The following is a 23655-nucleotide window of genomic DNA, read 5'->3' as shown; positions in this document are numbered from 1 at the left end:
GCGAGGTTATCAGCCGCATTAGACGAGACGACGAACTCTCATGCTTTGTTCTTCCTCTTTTCTGCCGTATTCAAATCAGACTACTTATTCGAACGCGAGTAAGTACTCCGTTTTCCCTTTCCTTGTTTGTATAACGTAAGATATTCGCAAATCTATTATACATCTCCGCGCTGAAAAATATATATTATAAAAATAAAAATCCGTAAAAGAGAAAATAATTACAAACGTCGAAGTAAAGTTAGAAAAAAATAGGAGAGCTGAAAATTTGACAAGACTGATTCAATTTTCTCATATTTTTAAATTAATTAAATTAAAATTAGTTTCACGTCAACATACGACAAAGTCAAATATTCGTTCTTGATCGAACGAAAATTGTACCGTCTTCTCTGACATTATACAGACAAGAAATCGGCCGTATTTCGACGTCGAATCAATCGTGGCATCCTCCTCCTCCGCATGATCCTAGCGGCGTTTCTGGCCGATTCAGCACGCCAAAGGAGAATGAAGAAGAGGTGGAAAGCGAAGCGAGAAACGATATGCAGATTTAACGTCGCGAGTGACCTTTGTCGGTCATTGCACGTCCCGTCAGATAGCTCGAGTGCATTTGTACTCTGTTCCGCGGTCGGCGATGCATACCAGAACCGGCGCAGTTCAAGGGGGGCTTCGGGAGAGAGGCGAGGAAAGTCGCGCGGGGTCCATCGCGGGGGCTACTGATCTCTCATCAGCGCGATCGTTTGCTTTATCCTGCCGAGGCCCGAGCAGGAGACGATTAAAAAGTCGACGCCCGCCCTTCATTCGCTTCCTCTCTTTCCTCCGACGCGATTGCGCTATCACGTTGTCGAATGTATTATCGATCGCCAATTTTGAAATCTCATTGTCGTAAGAGATCACTGAGAGCTCTCTCGCTGGAGTATCTTGCGAATTAATTTTTAAGATAGGAAACGATATTCTTTTCATCGAGAATAAATTGCAAAATCTTTTTTATTCGCGCCAAAACTCTGAGGATAAACTCAAGAGGGACTTGAGTGTCTTCAAAGTTCTGAAAATCGTTTCGGAAAGCGATATCGCCGCTGGTGCGGAAGAGGCAAGCCGAAAAGAAGGCAATTGTTAGGATCGAAGATCATCAACATCGCCTCACGTTTTCCAATGCGTGCGAATCGCAGCCGAAGAGTGCATTCGATTATTGGCAACGTGCACAACCGACCACGTTTCGGTCTCTTCCTCTCCGCGTGCACGTCTCTCCTCTTCTTCCTCGTCACCTTATCCCGCGGCTTCTCTTCGACTCTTCTTCCTTCTTCCATTTTATGACGGAGGGAAAGTGGCGCGCCCATCATGCGGTCCATTCCTCTCGCAATATCCTCGCGAAATCAGATGCTGCGAGACGCGATGCGCGATTTGCTCGCAAATGCGTGATTTACCAGCGTGAATTCTGCACGCGCCACTCGAACACTCGTCGCGTTTTCCTCAAAGTTTGATTTCAAGATGAAGTATATGTAACGTATCAAATGAAAGAGTCATTTAATTTAATAATCAATTATTAATAAGTCAATTATTAATTATAAGTTTCTAATTTTTCCCAAACTGCAACCGGAAGAGAAAAGAATACATCAAAATTGTATTATTTTTCAATTTTGACTATAAGTTTTGTTTTCGCGAAAGTCGATTATCTGTTCGCTCAATTTCCAATCAAGGCGAATGCTTCCTGTCAGATAAACATAATTTGAAAAAAAGAATCGGCATTATTACCGCAATAACGAATGTTGAATACAAAAGGACGGTCCGATTTTACTATACGATTGCGTACATGAGAAACAAATCAGATTCCCGTTCTAATGCAGCGTTCTTTTAAAATTTTGATAACGATAAATATAAACTATATATAAATATATAAAAATATATACACGCTTACATAAATACAAAAATTATATACGGATTACATTAACTATAGTTGAGAGAAGAATCGATTGATGCAGAATATAAATTAAGCTTACAAAAATGTCGTCATGTATTATATATTTAAATTTAATTAAATAATATTTTTTCAAGATTACGTATCTCAACCAAAAAATATTCATATTATTTAAATATTATTTAAAATATTTATATCGTGTGTGCGCATACTTTCATTCCTTTATATTCAATTTTTAACAGTTGCGATTTTAACAAAAAAGTAAATCGGTAATATACTGGGTGGCCCATTTTAATCCATCCAGTCGAATATCTCAAAAATCAAGCCCGGAAGAGAAAAATGTTTCAAACAAAAGTTGTGTGGCTTCAAGGGGGCCATAAGATGGTGACAATGATTTGACCTTGGAAAATCATTTGAAGGTCATGTGAAAGTCAACTTTAAAATCTTAAATGGAAACCCCCATTTTTTATTTAGTATTCTTGTAGCTGACATCGGGAGCTTTCCAAAACACTATAATAAAGTATTTTTTTATTAAGTACTTTTTGAGTAATTTTATATTTTAATCTGACATATTTTGATATAAAAAATTAAATATCTCGTAAAATATTTAGTTTTTGATAATCTTACCGTAATACTTCTATGTACAGAATAATGAGACAAATCAATTAGTATAAAAAAAATTGTTTTTAAGAAAATTATTTACAATAAATTTTTTTAAACAATTATTTGTTTTTTTTGGCACTAATTAATTTGTCTTATTATTCTATACATAGAAGTATTACGGTAAAATTATCGAAAACTGAATATTTTACGAAATATTTTATTTTTTATATCAAAATATGTCAGATTATAATATAAAATAACTCAAAAAGTACTTAATGAAAAAATACTTTATTATAGTGTTTTGAAAAGCTCTCGATGTCAGCTACAAGAATACTAAATAAAAAATGGGAGTTTCCATTTCAGATTTTGAAATTGACCTTCACATGACCTTCAAATGATTTTCCAAGGTCAAATTATTGTCACCATCTTATGGCCCCCTTGAAGCCACACAACTTTTGTTTGAAACATTTTTCTCTTCCGGGCTTGGTTTTTGAGATATTCGACTGGATGGATTAAAATGGGCCACCCAGTACATGTTTCGAATAGTAATTTCACATAATGTAGAATTTTTATTTTTTTTCTCTCTCATATGCTTCCCAGACATTAGTACACAAAAAGTAGAAACGTTTCTCACCAACGAGTTTTTCAAGGTAGCTTTCCAAGAGATCAAAGGGCATTTTGGCAATCGAAACTTCTCTGCCCGAACTTCGTCAAGCAGGCAGTAGGTCACGGCAGTAGATAGAAAAAAGGAAGAAGTGTCGAACTCTTCTTCGTTTTCATTTTTTCCATTTAACGCGAGTGCTCGGGCACCAATATAAATTGAATTCGGCCCAGAGAGACGCGATCGACGTATAAACTCGCACGTGATTGGCGAAGGTGAGCGATAGCTCGCACGTGAGCGGAGGTGAGTGCACACAGGATACTCGTAAGGTGAGCCAAGAAGGTCAGTCGTGTGTGTAAGGACAACGGGTCGTTGGTATTCTGGGGTGTGCGTGTGTTTATGCGCAGGGATATTATATAGGAATACTTTATAATATTCTCTCGTGATCTCATAAACGCGATTCACAAGAGATCGGTTAGTTATATATGGATTAAAAATACAAATGTATAAAAAAATTCGATCTTTAATTGAATCTAGATTCATTCATTCTTAATGCGAATTATTCTTTAATCAGTCGTAAATTGTGTGCATGTGTGCGTGCGCGAACATCTCGATAAATTATAAAGCGAACGGCTTAGTTCATAAAAGCCAAACCAGAAGACCTGTTAAGTCAGGTAGATACGTAACTTTTTATCCGACTAGTCTGTCGAAAAGGGTCCTTCTGTGCGAAGAAATTCCTTTTCACATAGGCGCCGCATGCAGAAATTTTGGACGATATTTCATGTGTCACGAAAATTAATCTTTATTCTCGCTGCATCATACATTTAATAGTTTATCAAGATAATCTTTATTAAAAATAATTTGATATCAAGAAAATTTGTTTTTTCTCTTTCCTATTATATTCAAAAATATTATACGTTGGCTCTCTCACACACACACACACACACACACATATATATGAAAATATTTCAATGTTCTATATATTTTAATAATATTTTACAAAATATCTTGTAGCTTTTTTTAATCAAAATTAAAATGCTTTATATACATATACAATTCTATTTTTTTAAACAAGATTTAGCAACCGTCTGAAAACGTAAACGTCTTATCCTAATGTCATCGAATATCACACAGAAAATCTTTGCTGTCGCAGCACAAAGCAGTTATCATTTGGTAGTCAAACGACTCGGGATCACTTTCGTCGAGTCTCGCGACGACACTTAGCTTGATACTGCGGTCGAAGTTACATCTCGTATATTCCTTCTTATAATATTTTTCTTTCAGCGATAGTTGTACGTGTAAATTTCCGTCTTTTTGTTTATTTTTCACATGTAAACGTAAATATATAAATATATTATCTGTCTACATACCTTCTGTTTTTTATTGCAGATTCAGATCTTATATAATTCCTGCTAGTTATAATATTATTCAAGAAAGACGTGCACGTTCTGGCTGCTATAGTTTCTGTAGTAAAAGTCCGGTGTTTGCAGATTTGGTGAGTTTTATTCGACACTCGCGTTCTCAGAGTCTTCTACACAACATCTTATATAACTGCTATACATAAAAAAGTATCTTTGTCCTTTAAATCATATTTTAACTCGAGACATCATAATTTCCGCGGTATATAAGATGAATTTGAATTAGAATCTCAAAAATTATTATTGAAACTTTGCAATAATATATAATAGTTCCAATAGTATCCAAGATAGTTTAGAACAAGTTTCATGCGGGCGATTTAACAAATACCTAAAATTATTTTATGAAAATGATTAAGATAAAAGAAATATTATTTTTATATTAGATTAAATGCAATTTTTTTTTCGCTGTATATTAATAAATATTCAATAATAATCAATTGATTATTTTTATATCAAAATTGTAAAGAAAATGCCGCCGTCCACGATTGAAGATCTCTGCGTGTCATTACGCGCGAAAAAATTATTTTCCATTAAGCGCAGAAAAAAAGAGTCGACTTATAATACCGTGACAGATGGAATAAAAATACGAAATGCCATAATCGCTAAACATTTACGAGCCAAAGTGTGATGATGGCTATAAAAAGGAAAAAAAAAAAAAAATCTACCGGCAATGCGCCATCGAAAGTAAGCTTCCTCGATTCATCAGCGACTCGCCGGCACGTGTTTGACCACGTGTCGGCCTATATCGCGTAATCGCAGCACGGAATCCGTTCCTTGTCCTCCTCGCGATTGCACGTGCGCGCGCGCGCGCGCGAGTCTTGATAATGAGATGAGTTTACACGTGCACGCTACGCCGTAGGCGCAGAGAAAGGTGTTTATCGTTCATTTCTGTCGTTGCCATTTCTGGAAGATGCGATCGCGTTCCCTCGATTAGAAGCGTTTACGATCACCGTGGAGGATCGTCCGTCGCGCGAAACATTTACGTGATTTGTTACGCCCGTGTGTAATGGCGCATTTCTCGCGAGATATACAAGTTCCAAATAGTTTGATTATAACTTTTTATATCAACTTTTTTTATCTCTCTCTCTCTCTCTATATATATATATATGCCATCGTCCCATGTAACAGCTACACATTTACGTAAAAATCTTGCAATGATGATAATTATAAAATATCGTGCTTTCGCCAAATTATTCATTCCAACAGTATCCTTTTTAATTTGCAGGTGCCGCGATATCGCTTCTTTGTCCACGTTAAACAATGGTATCCCTCATACATATTATCCTCGGCATCGCACTCGTATTTTCTATTTATATTTTTCGTCGTAAAAGGCTTCGACTTCCGCCGGGACCATCCGGTATCCCGCTATTCGGCTATTTGCCATGGATAGATTCCGAGCGTCCTTATGCGTCGCTGACAAATCTGGCGAGGAAGTACGGACCGATTTGTGGGCTGCGAATGGGCTCGGTTTATACGATCTTGCTGTCGGATCCTCAGCTGGTAAGGCAGGCCTTTGCGAAGGATGCATTTGCCGGTAGGGCCCCGCTGTATTTAACGCATGGAATAATGCAGGGATACGGTGAGTAATCTCATCTCTCTATCTTGTTATGAAATTAAATTAAATCCACGCTAACATACGTATATTAATTTTCTCTGTATGTTTAAATTAAATAAAAATAAATCTCTAACATATATTAGGTGTACAACTTTGCTTCCGCCGTTTTTTCCCAAAATTCGAGGCTTTATTGTAAAAAACTGGTTATACATTTATGATTCGTTTTGAAATTGCTTGTTGAGTCACTCCCAATGATCGTGCCAATTCTTTTTGACTTTGACTCGAGTCTTCATTAAGTAATGCCTCCAATTCTGCATCTTCGAAAACCTTCTCACTTCCACCGCTATGCCAGTCTTCGACGTGAAAATCACCGTTCTTGAAGCGTTGAAACCATTCACGACACGTTCTTTCACTAATAGCGGCTTCACCGTAAGTATTTGAGAGCATTCGATGAGCCTCAGCCGCAGATTTCTTCATATTGAAGCAGAAAATTAAATAAAAATTAAAACCTCCCGCAAATGACGAGAATTTGGCTCGTAAACTGACATTTTCAATCGAGAATAACTTTATGATGCAGACACAAATCGACTAATGTTTCTATGGGGTTATGTTGACAGATGCCAAAGTTTATTGCATGACCGCATGACGTCTATGATCTATTTATTTCGACCACTATTTACCGCTAAAGCCATCTATAGGAAAACGGCGGAAGCAAAGTTGTACACCTAATAATTTAACGAGATGATCAAGTATAATGGTCATTTTAAAATGAAAGAAATAATTAGAGAAGGAGAAAGAGAGAGAGGGAAAGAATATATTACCTTAATAATTAATTATTCATGTCATTTTTTTATATAAAACATTTCTGTACTTAAATTTCAATTTGTTATTCTTCGAGAATGAGCAAATAAATTCAAGTATAATTTAATTATAAGAAATGGACTTTGGACGCGTTTAGGAATTGTAAAATATTCCTCAAGACAGTTGTTAACCGCGTTTGATCCGCAATCTAACTGATAATTTAAATAATTGTTGAAAGTGTACACATGTATTCTGTCATATATACAGTACCATATTGTACGACACATGGCGAATGCGAGTCGGGGAAACTCACGCGCGCGATCACGACTCGCCGGGAGAAGTGGTAACAATAGAGCGAGCAGTCGCACAATGGAAGGGCACCATCGGTCGTTGTAGGACGTAACGGTTCCTTTAACGAACGAAGTTTCGCCGTGGGCCGACTAACCTACTAAACAGCTGAAAGATCTACCTACCATCCGGTGGTGCCTTAGGATCCACAAAAAAGAAAAAAAAGCTGACGTCTCGGCCGTTCCCGTAGATAGGAAACGAGGTCGGCCCCGGCGTGGGTCGGAGGATTTAGAGAGCTTCCGGGTGGCGTAAAACCGCCGATCTACAAGCATTCTTCCGCGTTAATCCAACGTGTATGCGCAGTGAAAGTCTCTCTTTGAAGAGACCTCGTCCTCGAGTGTAAATGAGAAGTAAATTTCTTTCGGCGACACATCGTATTTGCTCGTAATGTCATTCTGACAGCTCTTAAGATGTTTCCGAAAAATCTTTAGAATACGCTCGAAAGTTACTAGTTACTTAAAGTTAGTTTCGTAAAATCGCGCACTCCTTTTCTTCTGCTCTTCTTTTTATACGATGGTCTTTCGAGCTACGCGTAATATGCTTGCTACACAGAACATCTAAAGTGAATATAAATGAGTAACAAAAATCTTACGCTTAATTTAAAGTTACAGATTATTATATTAAAAATTTTATTTTTGTATAGCGACATTAAAATCGAGTATTGAAAAACTATGATAAAAATGTACGAGATGTTACTTTAATATCATTCAACGTGTAAGAGTGATAAGAACGAGACTCACAAATACATCCTATTCGATTGTCGTAACGGCGTGTCGAGATAAAACCGTGTTTCGCTAAGGTGTGGACCGTCAAGGAGAATAAAATAGAGCTAGTCAGCCTGCTATGTCCCGTTCTCGCGATAACGAGGACTCTCTAGATCCAAGTGCCGTTACGATTTTCGATTTACGATCAACGTTACCGATTGCGGTGCCGACATTTGATAGCGGGTCTTCTGCATACGAGAGAGTTTCGTTCGTGCTCCGTTATTTGAGATATATAGAGTGCGCGTTACTGAACGTAATATACACGAGATAGATAGGTATCCGCGGATAAAACAGGCTTTCACGATATTTGGACCGTATTCCGTAAAAACGAAAACATTTACGATTAAGCACGTTTCTTAAATCAAAGCTCATTATTATAGGATATCGCGATTGACGTTTGCCGCGTAGCTATCGCTAGTCCCTGATTTAATACGACGCGGCCTTTGTCTTCAGATGAAAACAGGGTTACTCGAACGGTCATAAGTTTCGTCCGTCGACTGAAAATTCGCCGGCATGGCCACAAATTCCGTCGTCGGCGACGAATGGCGGAGCCGGGCCGCCGATCCGTGCGGGACGACGATAATTTCACGGCAAAGTGTACCACGGCACCCGGTGGTACACCTTACACCTCGTTTCGAAAGCTCCCATCCTCTCGTTCGCGATCCACCGACGTCTTCGGCGCGCTTCCCTCTCTTTCTCTATGCCCCCTCCCCCTCCCCGCGCGAGTCTTCTTTCCTCTTTATTTCTTCTTTTTTTTTTCGGTTCCCAGTGCATGCACGCACGTGTGCGTGAGTCTTCGACGATGTTTACGAGGCGCCATGTCTCCAAAGTCAACGGCCCCGTGATTTCTCCATTCATTTCCTCCGCGCTATAATCGCCGATCTCTTTTACAAGCGTGCCGATTTAGCGAGCTGATAAATACGCGTATGTATTACGAATCGGTCATCATATCAATTTTGGATTGTTGAGATGTCGCAAAGTCGGATTTGATTATGTAAAGTCAATCTATTGAGAATTTTAATTATTTTATAGCGTTATTTCATATAAAGTTGGGCTAGAATTTAGTAGAATTTACTTATCCGCTTCGAAATTTATAGATGCGACATTTAATATTGGGTTTATGCAATTAAATAAGTCAATATATTCAGACTTGATAAATATAAGGGAATTTAAGGCCTATATGAAAGAATTTGCATTACAATCATATTAATAAAGTACAAATTGGATGATGCGAGTGCTTAGATATTTGAAAAGCACAGGTTTGTATAGTTTATCGCGAATAATACGAATAAAAAATAATAAAAAAGAATATGAGCTCGATAAAAATTATCATGCATCATAATGTCAAATATTTTTTTAACGAAAATTTTCTGATCACTTTCATAAACCGAATATTTTTATAAAAATTTCAATTATTTTAATTCTTACGATGTAAGTTCAAAGAGATTGCATGTTTTTTTTTTACGAGATATATGTTGCCTTTTAGATCAGTTCAAAGTTTCACGAAATAAGCCAGAGAAATCCATATATGCTAAGAAGAGTATAAATTCAAATCCAGAAAGAAGTCAATGCAAAATAAATTTTAATTTAAATGCAACAAATTAATGATCGGCACGATAAGTTTAACGTAGCCACATCCTTTGCAAGCGCACCCTCGCGACATTCAGGCGCTTCTGACACCTTTCACGAGAGGCTTCTTGCGTCCGGAGAGTCTTCCTCCACTCCTTGTAGATGCCCCTCCAGAGCATTCAGGAAAGATCCTCCCGCCGTGTGAGTCTCCTTTCTTTCTCTACACCGGAATAACGCTTGGTGGGGAAATCCTAACCACGCCTCCATCAACAGGTACATATCTCGTATGATACACGTAAAGTTTCGCTAAACTTAGATCAACTGCAAGCGTTCGATTCGGAAGGAAAGGGAGGCTCTCTGAAGCGTCTAACGTTCGTTTCAAGTGGTGAGGACCGGGATTAGTCGGACGAGCGACCGTCCGACTGTAGACTGTTACTACTTGAGCTCAAGAAAGTATGCATCACGGCGCATTGAAGTCTTTAAATCGGAGCGTCCAATGAGCGACGTGTCGTCATTTTTGCGCGTATTCCGATAAAATGCGACGAATGCAGCAAAATATTCCTCCCGTTTATTATATTTTTTGATAAATAAACTTTAGGATTGACAATCGAGACATTTTTTTAAATAATAGGAGAAAAAAAAACAAGGGAAATATATTTATTGTATCCATAAGATAATTAGAATATTTATAAGCAGCAGCAAAATATATAACATTATCTATCCATATAATTTATAAATATCTAATATTTAATATTGCGTTAAAATATTGCGTCTCGAAAATTGATTGAGACAATGCTTAGGATATAAACTAAAAAATACGACTAGTTTATTGTTTATTGTTTATTTACATTTTAAAATTCTTATTTACCGAATTTTTTTGATCTCTACGGTTAAATGTTCTCGTGAATATTCTTTAATATTATATCGGCGATAAATTATAGTTATATAATAATTCTTGTTTATAGTTAAAATATTTGCTTTGGATTACGTATATTCTCTTGATTATCAGCGCAAGCTATTTTCCAGTATTACGTCTCTGTTATCCAATGTAAAATCTTGCGAGAGAAAAGCTATACACATAAATTGATGATGACGATGCTGCTGCCGCTGCCCACATGAGAAATGAATATGGGGAAGAATACTGACTCGGGAGGCGCGTGCCTTCCGACAGCGCAACCCGTGATTATCCGACAGCGCGTTTACACGCGCCTTTATGGGCGCGCTCACATTTCTTATGCAAACTGGTTGCCCCGCCACGATGGATAATGTCGTACTTAATAGCGTTAATTTATTATAGAGCGCACCGCGATGGCGAGATAACGCGCCGTCCGTAAACATATTACGCAAATTTTCTGCATTACACGTCACGTGTCGCATTGTCGGATCGATCAATTGCGTTTTATAGAATTTAATTGTTCTACGCATCGCTTAATTTAAAATAGAAAAAGATAAATGAAAAATAGATCGACGCATCGACGTATGAATATCGTTACCTGTCATATTTTTTTTCACATATATTCTTATGCTTATTTTTTAATTTTTAATTGTTGCCTTCTTTATTTGTACCTAATTCTACTGATAGGATTTTAGAAATTCTGCCATTGTTTTGTTAAATTTTTACTGTAGATATATTTAGCGATTTTTACATGGTATTTTCACGCTCTTTCTTCAACTCTGATTCGATAAAGAGTTACAATCTATGATTTTATAAAAATTTATTTTGCATATGAATATACACGTATATATAACATTAATACCGGCAACACTAATATAATCATTAAGTTACATATAATTAAATACAGGCAATCAAAAATATATATTTTTACGTTTAACAATCTTCTATTTAAAAAAGTGTCGAAATATATTATATAATTTGCAGACTTAAGAAATATTTCATAAAGGCGGCATTTCTTAGAACAGTTTGATTGTTCTAGGAAGCCGTAGCGAAACCTATTATAACAAGTAATTGCATTAGAGATGGTGAAAAGGATAGGATGGATCGGAAATGCCATAGATACCGTTGGTGATCAGGTAACGGAGAACGATCGGCAAATTGCCGGCGATGCGATACAAAGTATTAATAGGCTTCTGGGAAACGAATCGAAAGTAAGAGTGACGTTAATCCTTATAAGACACGTCTACTAGAGATACTAAGGAAATAATCGACTATGTGCGTTTAGATTAAGTTGTAGAAAAATACTTTTAAAATTACACATACATACATAATATTTACGCAAAAGAAATTTAATTTTATAATGCAAATAAAATAAATTTCTTATTATATATTGTTAATATTACTTCGTAATAAAATAATATTGTATATATCGCGTAATAGTAAGAGAGATATAATTTTTAAAGATATTTATATATACAGGGTGTCCCATTTTAAAGGACCCACTCAAATATCTCAGAAATACTGCGTTAAATCGAAAAATGTTTCTTTTGAGTTATTTTGTATTTTAATCTGACATATTTTGATATAAAAAATTAAATATTTAGTTTTTGATAATCTTACCGTAATACTTTTATGTACAGAATAATGAGACAAATCAATTAGTGCAAAAAAAAAACCAAATAATTGTTTTAAAAAATACATTGTAAATAATTTTCTTAAAAACAATTATTTTTTATACCAATTGATTTGTCTCATTATTCTGTACATAAAAGTATTACGGTAAGATTATCGAAAACTAAATATTTTACAAGACATTTAATTTTTTATATCAAAATATGTCAGATTAAAATACAAAATAACTCAAAAAGTACTTAATGAAAAAATACTTTATTATAGTGTTTTGGAAAGCTCTCGATGTCAGCTACAAGAATACTAAATAAAAAATGGGGGTTTCTATTTAAGATTTTGAAGTTGACCTTCACATGACCTTCAAATGATTTTCCAAGGTCAAATCATTGTCACCATCTTATGGCCCCCTTGAAGTCACACAACTTTTGTTTGAAACATTTTTCGATTTAACGCAGTGTTTCTGAGATATTTGAGTGGGTCCTTTAAAATGGGACACCCAGTATATATGTGTGAATAATTTAAAATGATTAATAAAAATTAGGTCATATTAATTTGAACGAATATCGCGTATAAATGCGGAGGATTTCGCGATATGACGATTCAGAGAGGCCATTGATATCAATGACAGATGCGTAAAAAAACTCGGAGATATGGTCGTAGTTCGAAACCGATTAGGAGTTGGCACTATTGCGATTAAAGCCTAAGTCTAAAGAACGATCTGTAGTGTAAAAACGTAAAGGTGTCGCGTTACACCTTGTACAGTCAGGGCAAGGTTTGCCGGTAAACGGCGGGAGGGAGACTTGATCTTGGAAAACGATAGACCATCGCTGACACTCTCGTTATCACCGGTGCATCGACCTGCATCGCGGTGATCGTCAAAAGTGTCTGGACGATTCGACGGCGTTGGCCTTTAAGCGGGTCGACAAAACCTGAAATTCTCGACGTCCTTGGTGCTGCCGCTGCCACACATGAGCGGCAGTATATTGACGCTAATTTCAGCCGATAAAAAAAAAGAGATCGCTCTGTCACGATTCACTTTTATGACATCGCGATTTACTTGAAATCGTTTGATAGGACTCGACGAGGACGGTTAAGTTTTCGCCATCTATACCACCAATATTGTTCGAGTAACGTTGTTGCATCTTCATTTCTTTAATAAACACAAGGCCATTCTTAAAACGCAACAAGGTATATTAATAGACTTATAATTGATTCATCTCTTTTAATATTAACGAAGATACAAAAGTTCGCAAAAGCGACGCAAATCGTTAATCATCATTATATTATGGCATATAATAAATTAAAAATGATTATAGATCGATTGAAATATGAGGCTTTAAAAATATAATTTCTCTGTTCATTATATTTATAAAAAAAAAAAAAAAAAATATGTTAATCATCAAAGATTTCTCTTCTCTCTCTTCCATTAAATTTCTCAATTAAATTAAATTGTTAAATTGATATATGCAAAAAAATTGGATTTTTCATACAATTGTACCCCACACGCGTAGATTCTTTTTATACAGGTTCAAAAAAAAGCCAACTAGTACATTCGAACATTCACGCGATGATCTACAATCAATTATAGACAAGTTGCAGTTTCAATCGCACTTGACATACCTCAGCACTGACTCAACGATGCGATCAGAAGCGCGCGTGTAAAATAAGCGTTACGAGCGAGCTTCCATACACACGAGCGACTATTCGTATTCCGCTTAGCTTATTACGAACGCGTAACACTGACGTAAGATGTCCGCGATTTTCCCGACGACTTGTTTTCCTCCTTTGAGCGCGGGAGAATGGGTGTGGGTGGAATTTCATTTTTTTTTTCCTCTCACATACACGGCGATTCTACTTCTGCTACGCAGTATCCTTGTATCGTTTATTTTTTTTTTTTTCATTCTACGTAATTATTTACACATCTACTGTTATATATCTTTTATCGTTGTAAGACTGTCGTATGTTGAATTCAGTTGTAATAACTATGGCAATCAATTCTGAAAAGATCGGAAATTTATTTGATAGTGTTAGAAATATGTTTTCCAGACCATCGGGGAAAACACAATTTCTAATAATTATACGCATGGCTGGTTGGCTTCTGCTAGGAATACACGAATCTTCTTTTCTCTTTTCGTAACGAGAAGCTTATTCGCGATTGGGTAGGTTAGGCACGTTCAAACAAACCTGGAACCGACCGCCTCGCGAAGGACTCTCACTTTTATATCGGTCTCCTTGAAGGAAGTTCTCCCGGTCGTCGACAGTTTTGCTCTGCATCCGCGGGGAATTACAGTTAGCTTCGCAAGGACGGGCCGACGGCCTTTCCCGTTAAGAACGACGGAACGTTGTATGAACACCGTTCACATTATCATCGACTTGTCACGAGCCGCGCTCCTAAAAGATCGTCGATCATCATCCGAAATTTTTCCACTTATTCAAATTGATGCGACATTAATCGAAATATATATACATGGTGTCCCATTTTAAAGGACCCACTCAAATATCTCAGAAACACTGCGTTAAATCGAAAAATGTTTCAAACAAAAGTTGTGTGGCATCAAGGGGGCCATAAGATGGTGACAATGATTTGACCTTGGAAAATCATTTGAAGGTCATGTGAAGGTCAACTTTAAAATCTTAAACGGAAACCCCCATTTTTTATTTAGTATTCTTGTAGCTGACATCGAGAGCTTTCCAAAACACTATAATAGAGTATTTTTGTATTAAGTACTTTTTGAGTTATTTTAATCTGACATATTTTGATATAAAAAATTAAATATCTCGTAAAATAATGAGACAAATCAATTAGTATAAAAAAAAAATTGTTTTTAAGAAAATTATTTCAACAGTATTCTGATTTTTGGAGAGCAATTTTCAAACCATTGCTATTCAATATTCACCGACGAGCCATTGTAATCTTCCACGATTACCGTCCACTTCGTCGTATCGATTCATCTGTCGAATCTTGCGATCGGAAAATCACTTGTTTTTTATTAACTGCACGATAAAGGCGTTAAACCTTTGCAAGCAGTTTAGACGAATATAACTCTGTACATCTATCGCGAAATGCATACTCTTTAATTTTAAAGACAAAACATACATTTATTTGGCATAAGAGATCTGTTGAATCTCTTCATTTCTCTCTTTCTCTCTCTCTCTCTCTTCTCTCTCATAGACCGTCCTCAGAAATCTTACGTATAATTGGAAGATTCGCTAAGGACTATTATCGAATAGTAGAAACAGTATGTTTGAGAATGTGATCGACAGCACTATCCCGGTATTTTAATGATCGCGCCATAAAACGGCGATCGATCGGTCGGCTGTATTTGGACAGGACGACTATCGCGCGCGGGTCCGCCTTCTCGCGCTGCATTCGCCGGACTTTTTGCCGGCCGAAGTGGAATGACCGGCCCTGAAACGTTCGGACGCATGTATGCATTATCCGTCCCCTCCCCCCCCCCCGTCCGGTTTATTTCTGGCGGTTCGCGAATTCGTGGTGAGCGATCCTCTCCGCGAGCGCGAACGCCGTGCCCGAGAGTCCGAGTGATGTCATCCCTTGAGATCACCGCGGCGGGCGGGGTGTTTAGTTGCGTAAGAATCTTCGACCGACAAGGAGAGCCTCATTGTTCGTAGCCGCGCCGGATGCATCGCGAAGATGTGAGAAGCAGCCTGCGAGTTTTATTAGGTGTACAACTTTGCTTCCGCCGTTTTTTTTCCAAAATTCGAGGCTTTATTGTAAAAAACTGGTTATACATTTATGAGGCGTTTTGAAATTGCTTGTTGAGTCACTCCCAATGATCGTGCCAATTCTTTTTGACTTTGACTCGAGTCTTCATTAAATAATGCCTCCAATTCTGCATCTTCGAAAACCTTCTCTCTTCCACCGCTATGCCGGTCTTCGACGTGAAAAATCACCGTTCTTGAAGCGTCGAAACCACTCGCGACACGTTCTTTCACTAATAGCGGCTTCATCATAAGTATTTGAGAGCATTCGATGAGCCTCAGCCGCAGATTTCTTCATATTGAAGCAGAAAATTAAAACCTCCCGCAAATGACGAGAATTTGGCTCGTAAACTGACATTTTCAATCGAGAATAACTTTATGATGCAGACACAAAATCGACTAATGTTTCTATGGGGTTATGTTGACAGATGGCCAAGTTTATCGCATGACGTCTACGATCTATTTATTTCGACCACTACTTACCGCTAAAGTCATCTATAGGAAAACGGCGGAAGCAAAGTTGTACACCTAATACAAAGATGGAACTAACTTATTCTCTTCTTCTTCTTTTACGAATTCTTCCGTAAAGACTATCATCCTAATGCTCTTTTTCCCTTTTCAAAAATTTTACCACAACATGCGACAATACCATTTCTAAAAAAGCAAGGATATGCAATATATGTATCTCTATTCAGATGGAAAATATTAATTTCCTCACTTTCTAGCTTTTTTTATACGCATAAAATACGCAGTCATGAAATATATTATTTAAATTTTTAATTGATCCTGATTTGAAAAGTTGATATCTTAAAAAAAATCTAAATATTAAAAGAATAACAAATTAAAAATTAATATTAATTTAAATTAAATATATTAAAACTTAAATTCTATGCTATATATAATGAACAAGTATAAAAGTGCCACAATTATTACAAAAAGTAAACGAATAGAGAAAACTATATAATATATATGACATTTGTCTTTAAACAGAAATATAAAATATAAATATAAGATTTATATAAGATTAAAGAAATATAAAAAAAAAATATAAGATTTATTCGTTCAAAAGTTCAATTATGATTTTTTTAATTGTCTCTATTTTATTGCTCGATGATTTAAAATCTATCGAGCAAAGAAAGAACGTACTCGCGATCCCGGAAAGTTTCCTTGGCGTCATTTAAATACGACACTGACCTATCGACAGCGCTGGCTCTTAGAACAAGATGCGAATGATAAATAGTATCGCAAACACACATCATGCGATAACCTATTTGTACTTCACGCCCGGCGTATATACTTTCATTACTTCATCTCTTAACGCTCGAGCGTACCATGACGAAATGTAAAATTCGCAGAAACGATCGTCTCTCCCTCGAGATTCTCTTTCGTTCCTCCGTGTGTGCGCAACCGAAAATCATTTAATAAGGACAGCCATGATTAAAGAATTCGCTCTACGCATCTATATTCCCCCTTTTCCCTTACATAATTGATAAAAATATCAATTCATGCGTAAGAAGAAGCACGATCCGTCCAACATATCGTCTGATAAATTTGCGCGCCAAAGATCTCGATCTATATTCTCGTGGCGCATCAACCGTAAACCTCGATAATCTCATTGAGTGATGATCAAGATTCCGAGATCATTCTCGCGCGTGTGATCTGGCTGCGAAATCGGATGTACGTAAGCGACACACCTTTACTGTCGCGGCGCAGATGCATAAATTTTGCGGCGCAAAGTTTCCTATTACCTCTTTAAAGAGCATAATAAAAACTCATTTCAATCTTGCTTAGCGTTGCGATAAAAAAAAAAGTGCATATAATATCTAGATTAATTAAGTATAATTGTTAGCTGATAATGAGACAATTATCTGTATCTGTATCTGTACCGAGCAGTCTCACGTTTTATTATACATACATTATTTTATTCTTTCTATGCTTAAAAGAGATAAGTGATACAAAATAAGTGAACACACATGTGTATTCATGTATTGGAGAAAGAGGAGAAATTTATATATTATTTATTAATAATATAATATTAATAGAAAAAATGTGTAGGTAAAAGAAAAATAGACGTTTAAAATAATACAAAAGGAAATCGAACGATAAATAACGTCAATGAACACTTTGTCGTTCGGGCCGTCATGCTTAATCAGCTATCGCGATCGCTATTAATCGACGATCGCCGTACCTGGTTTTATACCGCGAATACATCGAAGGGAGGGACGTCGAGTGGGTGCGGTGAGAGATTATTGTTTATTCATTCGAGGATTATCCTTCGGCGAGTTCAGTGGCTGCGCCTACTTACGGAATGACGGTAATCCTCTCTCGCTATTTTTTACACCCTCCCACCATAAGCGCGACTCGCTTCCACGCAGAAAGGGGAAACGCGACGGAGATACGTTCGGGTGGTGGCATTATTTACGATCGTGCGATTAAGGCGCGACGAGAATCACCCTTGCGCAAAAAAAGAAAAATAAACAAATAAATGAAAAGAAAAGAGAAAATTCGAACAGGATTCTCATCTCTCCGTTCTTTTATGCACTCCGCAGGCATTATTTGCGCCGAGGGTGATCTCTGGAGGGATCAGCGAAGATTCGTAGCCGGATGCCTGAAGAATTTCGGCATGGTTAAGTTACCCGGTACCAAGAGGGACAGGATGGAGGAAAGGATTCTCACGGCCGTGAGCGAATGCATATCGGTAAATTTAACGCCTAACAACATTATTAATAAGCCTAGCCTAGCTAAATGGACATTTTACGCGAGGCCATCGTGTGTCGCGTAAATCTGCCCCTAAACGAGTATATTTATGACCAAACATTTTATTTCGAAAGAAATATTGACGCAAAATAACACTTAAATTCTTACGCGAGTTATCATTTATTTATCTGGAAATGTCATTGCATTTAATGAAGCTATCAATTTCTGTGACATTTCGACATGCCATCAACGATGACGTTTAAGAATTTAAATGTAAAAACCGTTGCTATAATATTAAAAAAAAATGTTCCATATTAATTCCTGATTTTAACGAAGAAGGAAGCATTATAGAGAGAAATTCTTCATCGATCCTTCAGAAATTAAAAGATCGCGCTACGAAAGACGGTATCGATCCACTGGAGACGCTTCATCACTGCGTGGGCAATCTGATGAACGATCTCGTATTCGGCAAAATTTACGAGGAGGACGACGAGGTGTGGAAATGGCTGAGACACTTGCAGGAGGAAGGAGTCAAGCATATCGGAGTCGCAGGGCCGCTCAACTTTTTGCCGCTCCTCAGGTACGGCGCTATCCCTGACAAAGATCCTTCGAAGATCCTTCCCGATTGACGCGACTACGCGTATTTGCATAACGCGCGATATGTTTTGCACCTCGCTAACGAAAGGTAAATCACCGCATTACCGCGCGGAAAAAAAAAACCAAGTGAATTGATCTAAACGACCAATTAACACGTCGATGATGCGGCGATGATGATTCATTCATCGTCTACCATGCAAATGCCATGTTTTTTATCGAGGGCGATGCTTTTCGAGCGATAAACGTAGAAGGATAGACAATTTTTTTTTTTTATTGCATATATGTAAGCAATATGACAAATTGAATTAAATACCCTCATCTGGAAGAGTAAATATAAATCTTTGTAAAAAAAAATAGTGCAAAGTACAATTCTACCCGTGCTAATTCAATTTGCATAAGGTAAATCGGAAAGATTATCGATAAAGTATCTTCTCAACGAAAGGTTATAATTATCAAATCAAATTAGCTTATTTGGTAAAGGTTGTGATGTGGAATGTAAAAACTTCATATAATTATGCTATCGATATATAAATATTATAACAATTATTAATACATATTTGTTATTTCTCATTCTCGCACATAAATATCATTTATTTTATTTAAATAAAAAGAATATATTCACTATATTATACTATACATATTATACGAATAATAAGTAAATAATTTATATTTTTTTAAGATATAGCGTGAGTCTGTAAAATATATTTAAAGATTTTCAACTAAAACTTATATTAAAGTTAAGAAGAATTTTTTTGATGAAGAAAGATTATATATTTAAAAACGTAGAGATTAATATAAATTTCGTATGACACTTGGGAGTAAACAAAAAATTTTGTCGTTGGAATTTTTCGATTGTTTAGATTTGTACCACGATATGGCAAAGTAATGGCGTCACTTATCGATGGCAAACTGAAGACGCATCAAATATATCAAACGTTTATCGATGAGCATCGTGCCCGGTTTGAAAAGACAAATAACATTCTTGCGGCTTTCGACGATGTGATGAGAAGCAATGCAAACAATCCTGGATACTTTACGCAACCTCAATGTTATCATCTCTTGGCCGATCTTTTCGGCGCAGGCACCGATACGACCTTAACAACTCTTCGATGGTTTTTGCTTTTCATGGCGACGCATCCAGTCGAACAAGTATGCTTTTTTTTTTTTAATGTTTCTCGATAAGACCTTTTAAATAAATAATGTTATTTCTGATGAAGAATCTCTATTCGCTGTACGATTTCTTCAAATTTTATATGTCTTTGTTTATACGTAGAAAAAAATTCACGATGAAATGAACGAACTGTTGGGACAAAAGCCGCCCAGTTTGGAGGACAGATTTGTTTTAATTCGATTAGAAGCTGCCATCGCGGAGACACAAAGATTGCGAAGCGTTACACCGCTTGGCATTCCTCATGGAACAATGGAGGTAACATTATAGCAATATTAATTAGAATGAGAAAATTAACGCAATTATTGCATACTTATTTTATAAAATCAAATATATCTGATTATTTATCTGTAAATAATTATAACATTTGCAAATAAAGAATATACGTGTTTCTGTTGTTTGACTAATATCGACAAAAAAAAAATCGCAGTTAATTTTGCGATTTTTGCACATGACAAATGAAAATTAAAATATATTGATGCGAGACGATTTACATCCAGAATACGCAAATAGGCGATTACGACGTACCGAAAGGCACCATGGTTATTCCGCTGCAATGGGCTATTCATACGGATCCTTTATACTGGCACGATCCGCTCTCTTTCAAAATCGAAAGATTTATTGCTGAGGATGGAAGTCTTGCCAAGCCAAAAGCTTTTTTGCCTTTTCAAACGGGTAAGCTTGAATGCGAAATGCAAGATGGAAAACAGTGTTTCGTTTAATCTCATATATATAATAATATATGTATATGTTGCATTTTATATAATTTTAAGGTAAACGTATGTGCATCGGTGATGAATTCGCCAAGATGATATTATTTCTCTTTGCTGCAAGAATTCTTCGTTCATTTGTTATATCGGTGCCACCCGGTGCACACATGGATCTGGAGGGCGAATGCGGAATTACTCTGATTCCAAAACCGCATCGCTTGGTTTTTACGTTGCGGGAATAGATTACAATATTTTTCTTATACTCATTAATATTATACATACAAATTATTATGTATAATATATACAAAACTAAGTATGTATTTACAAATTTCATAAATATATATATATATATATATATACACGTTTGATTTGTTTTGTATATATAATGTAGCATCCGTACAAAAATACGATTAAAATAAATGATAATAATATTGACCTTTTATCAGGTTCTGCTATTAATATAAACTATTATATGTTTATTTATTATTATGCTAGAGCATAATAATTATATTTTTTCTATAAATTTATGGTTCTGCCAATATGAGTCTTAAGTAAAATATGTTTGATTGAATCCTATTTATGTTAATTCTATATATCAAAAATTAAAATTATGTTAATACGCATACGATCGCTTGACTCATATTACGTCAGTACTATTTATTAAAAATCACAATCTTATTCTACCGATTTATCTTTCTCTTTCCTGAAGACTAATGCTTTTATCAAACTTTTATCATAACGACCCGCGGCACAAAGGTTGCTGAAATGCATGATTTTAATTAATTTCAGAGATGTCAGGAAATCTCTGTTTATGATTACTTTCCTGTTTACTTGCAACAGGTTGTATGCCAAACTTTTGTATATATGTATACATTTTTCACAAGACAGGTATTAATAAGATCGGTAGCTAACGTCGCGCAAGATGTCAGATATATATATATATATATATATTCGCATGTCGGTTTATAACCTGATTGCGGTAACCTACACACACCGCACATCACACACACACACACGTCGGCAGTTAAATATTTCGCCATCGCCAAATATTTGAGCCAGCCGATATAAGAAAACACGAGCGTTTTTATTAAAGCATGCGAAGCGTGGCAAGTCGCGAGAAAATATCCACCCTGTGAAAATGGAGCGAGATTTATTTGCACGCATCTCGCGACTGTTACTTTAAATCGGCACATGTTCATTATCCAATGTACGCTCTTAATACGAAGTTATATGCCGTTAAAATGTCAACCGCGATCATGGATTATTGGGAGATGATTTTACATAAATCGCGCGCGCGCCCCTTCGCTTCGCTCCTTCTCTCTCCTTCCCTTTCCCTTCTTCTTCTCGCACATCTCGCATCAGATTCGTAAAATTCCGTCATCGTTATGCAACACGCATTTTTTTCTCCTCAACGTAGTGGCCTTGGATAAATTATAAGAGCACACCGTTCACCATACACTAATAAAATGGTTGCGTTTCCTTCTATTAATTGTCGAAGCGTACAAAAACGCTGCAGGATATAAGGAAAAAAAGCAAGAAGCTAATAATTTTGACTCTTTTCGTTAAAGGAGAAGAGAAAAGGTCGAGGCTCTCGAAATGAACGATGAGTGCATTCGAAGGCCTCATCCTGCTTCTTGCCCATGTTAACATATTTATGCATTTTAAATGTCAGTAAAACGCTGTGACGGATACTGTGAACAACATGTAAAATTATGCAACCAACGGAGAAATTTTATTTGCAAAAAAATTTACTTATAAAAAGTTGATCTTGTATAGCTTGATAGAGATTTATTCTTCTGATTTAAATTGATTATATTTTTATCGTATACAATGGGAGGATGAAATTTTTTGCGTTAATTTTGGCGAAGTATGCCAAAAAATTTAATCATTTTCAATGAAAAATGCGGCGAATCAGCTGTCTGTAATAACAATAGCTCACATTGTAGTAAATAATTGAACGGATCATTAATAGCAGTATATTAAGTGAAAGGTTTATTTTGTAATTTGAACAATTTTGTTAACGTAGTTTGCATCATATAAAAAATTTAAAAATCCACTAAACGATACAAGACGCCAATTAATTTTTATTTTGGAAACAATTACAGTTAACTTTCAATGCTTCTTGACACACTACATCGCGATGGCCCAATGCCACTTTAATCAAGAGATGAAGAAATTCAAGCGAACCGAGCTATAAAAAGAAGCTGCTCTATCAACACACTTTCAACTTTGTGCTGGGTAGTAAAAAAGAAAAGCCACAAAACGCCTCTTCCTGCTTCATTGAGTCAAACTTTGAAGCAATGGTTCTTCAAACTTTCTGTCTTCACTGTGTACGGCAGCCGGTTGGCTACTCGACCGACTCTTGGGCGACGAAAAGGCCACGAAAAGAGACGTATATATCAAAATGTAAAGTATAAAGGCCCTATTACTGGGTCAGCAACAACAGCCACGTCTGCACATGGCGCACACGCGCATCTGGGATATCTATCTGCGTGCACGTATATTGCAGGAAACGCGCCATTATCACAATGTACGTTCACGGGACGTGCTGACAGCCGGCTGAGCTGACCTTACGTAACTTGTGTGCGGTTTGGGGCCACTTGACTTTCGTGTCATTAACCTTACCTTACGGGCGTAATGTGTACCCGTCGACGATATTTCGTTAGAAACT

At 36.5% G+C, this 23655-nt stretch overlaps 1 protein-coding gene across 1 annotated transcript; it reads left to right on the top strand.

Moving 5' to 3' along the window:
• The first annotated feature begins 4538 nt into the window (after positions 1-4538).
• On the top strand, positions 4539-21243 carry Phtm (cytochrome P450 enzyme phantom). The gene is made up of 8 exons (XM_070312030.1): positions 4539-4608; positions 5757-6110; positions 18362-18510; positions 18887-19089; positions 19967-20255; positions 20380-20532; positions 20775-20949; positions 21048-21243. The coding sequence occupies exons 2-8, from the start codon at positions 5792-5794 to the stop codon at positions 21224-21226; spliced, it is 1467 nt and encodes a 488-aa protein (XP_070168131.1). The 5' UTR covers positions 4539-4608; positions 5757-5791; the 3' UTR covers positions 21227-21243.
• The last annotated feature ends 2412 nt before the right edge of the window (positions 21244-23655 follow it).

This window comes from Polyergus mexicanus, unplaced genomic scaffold (assembly GCF_030449975.1).
Source record: "Polyergus mexicanus isolate NDT 795.1 unplaced genomic scaffold, iyPolMexi1.0 SCAF_2, whole genome shotgun sequence".
In the NCBI taxonomy this organism is placed as follows: domain Eukaryota; kingdom Metazoa; phylum Arthropoda; class Insecta; order Hymenoptera; family Formicidae; genus Polyergus; species Polyergus mexicanus.
The sequence above is the reverse complement of the archived record's forward strand: the minus strand, read 5'-3'. Positions and strand labels throughout refer to the sequence as shown.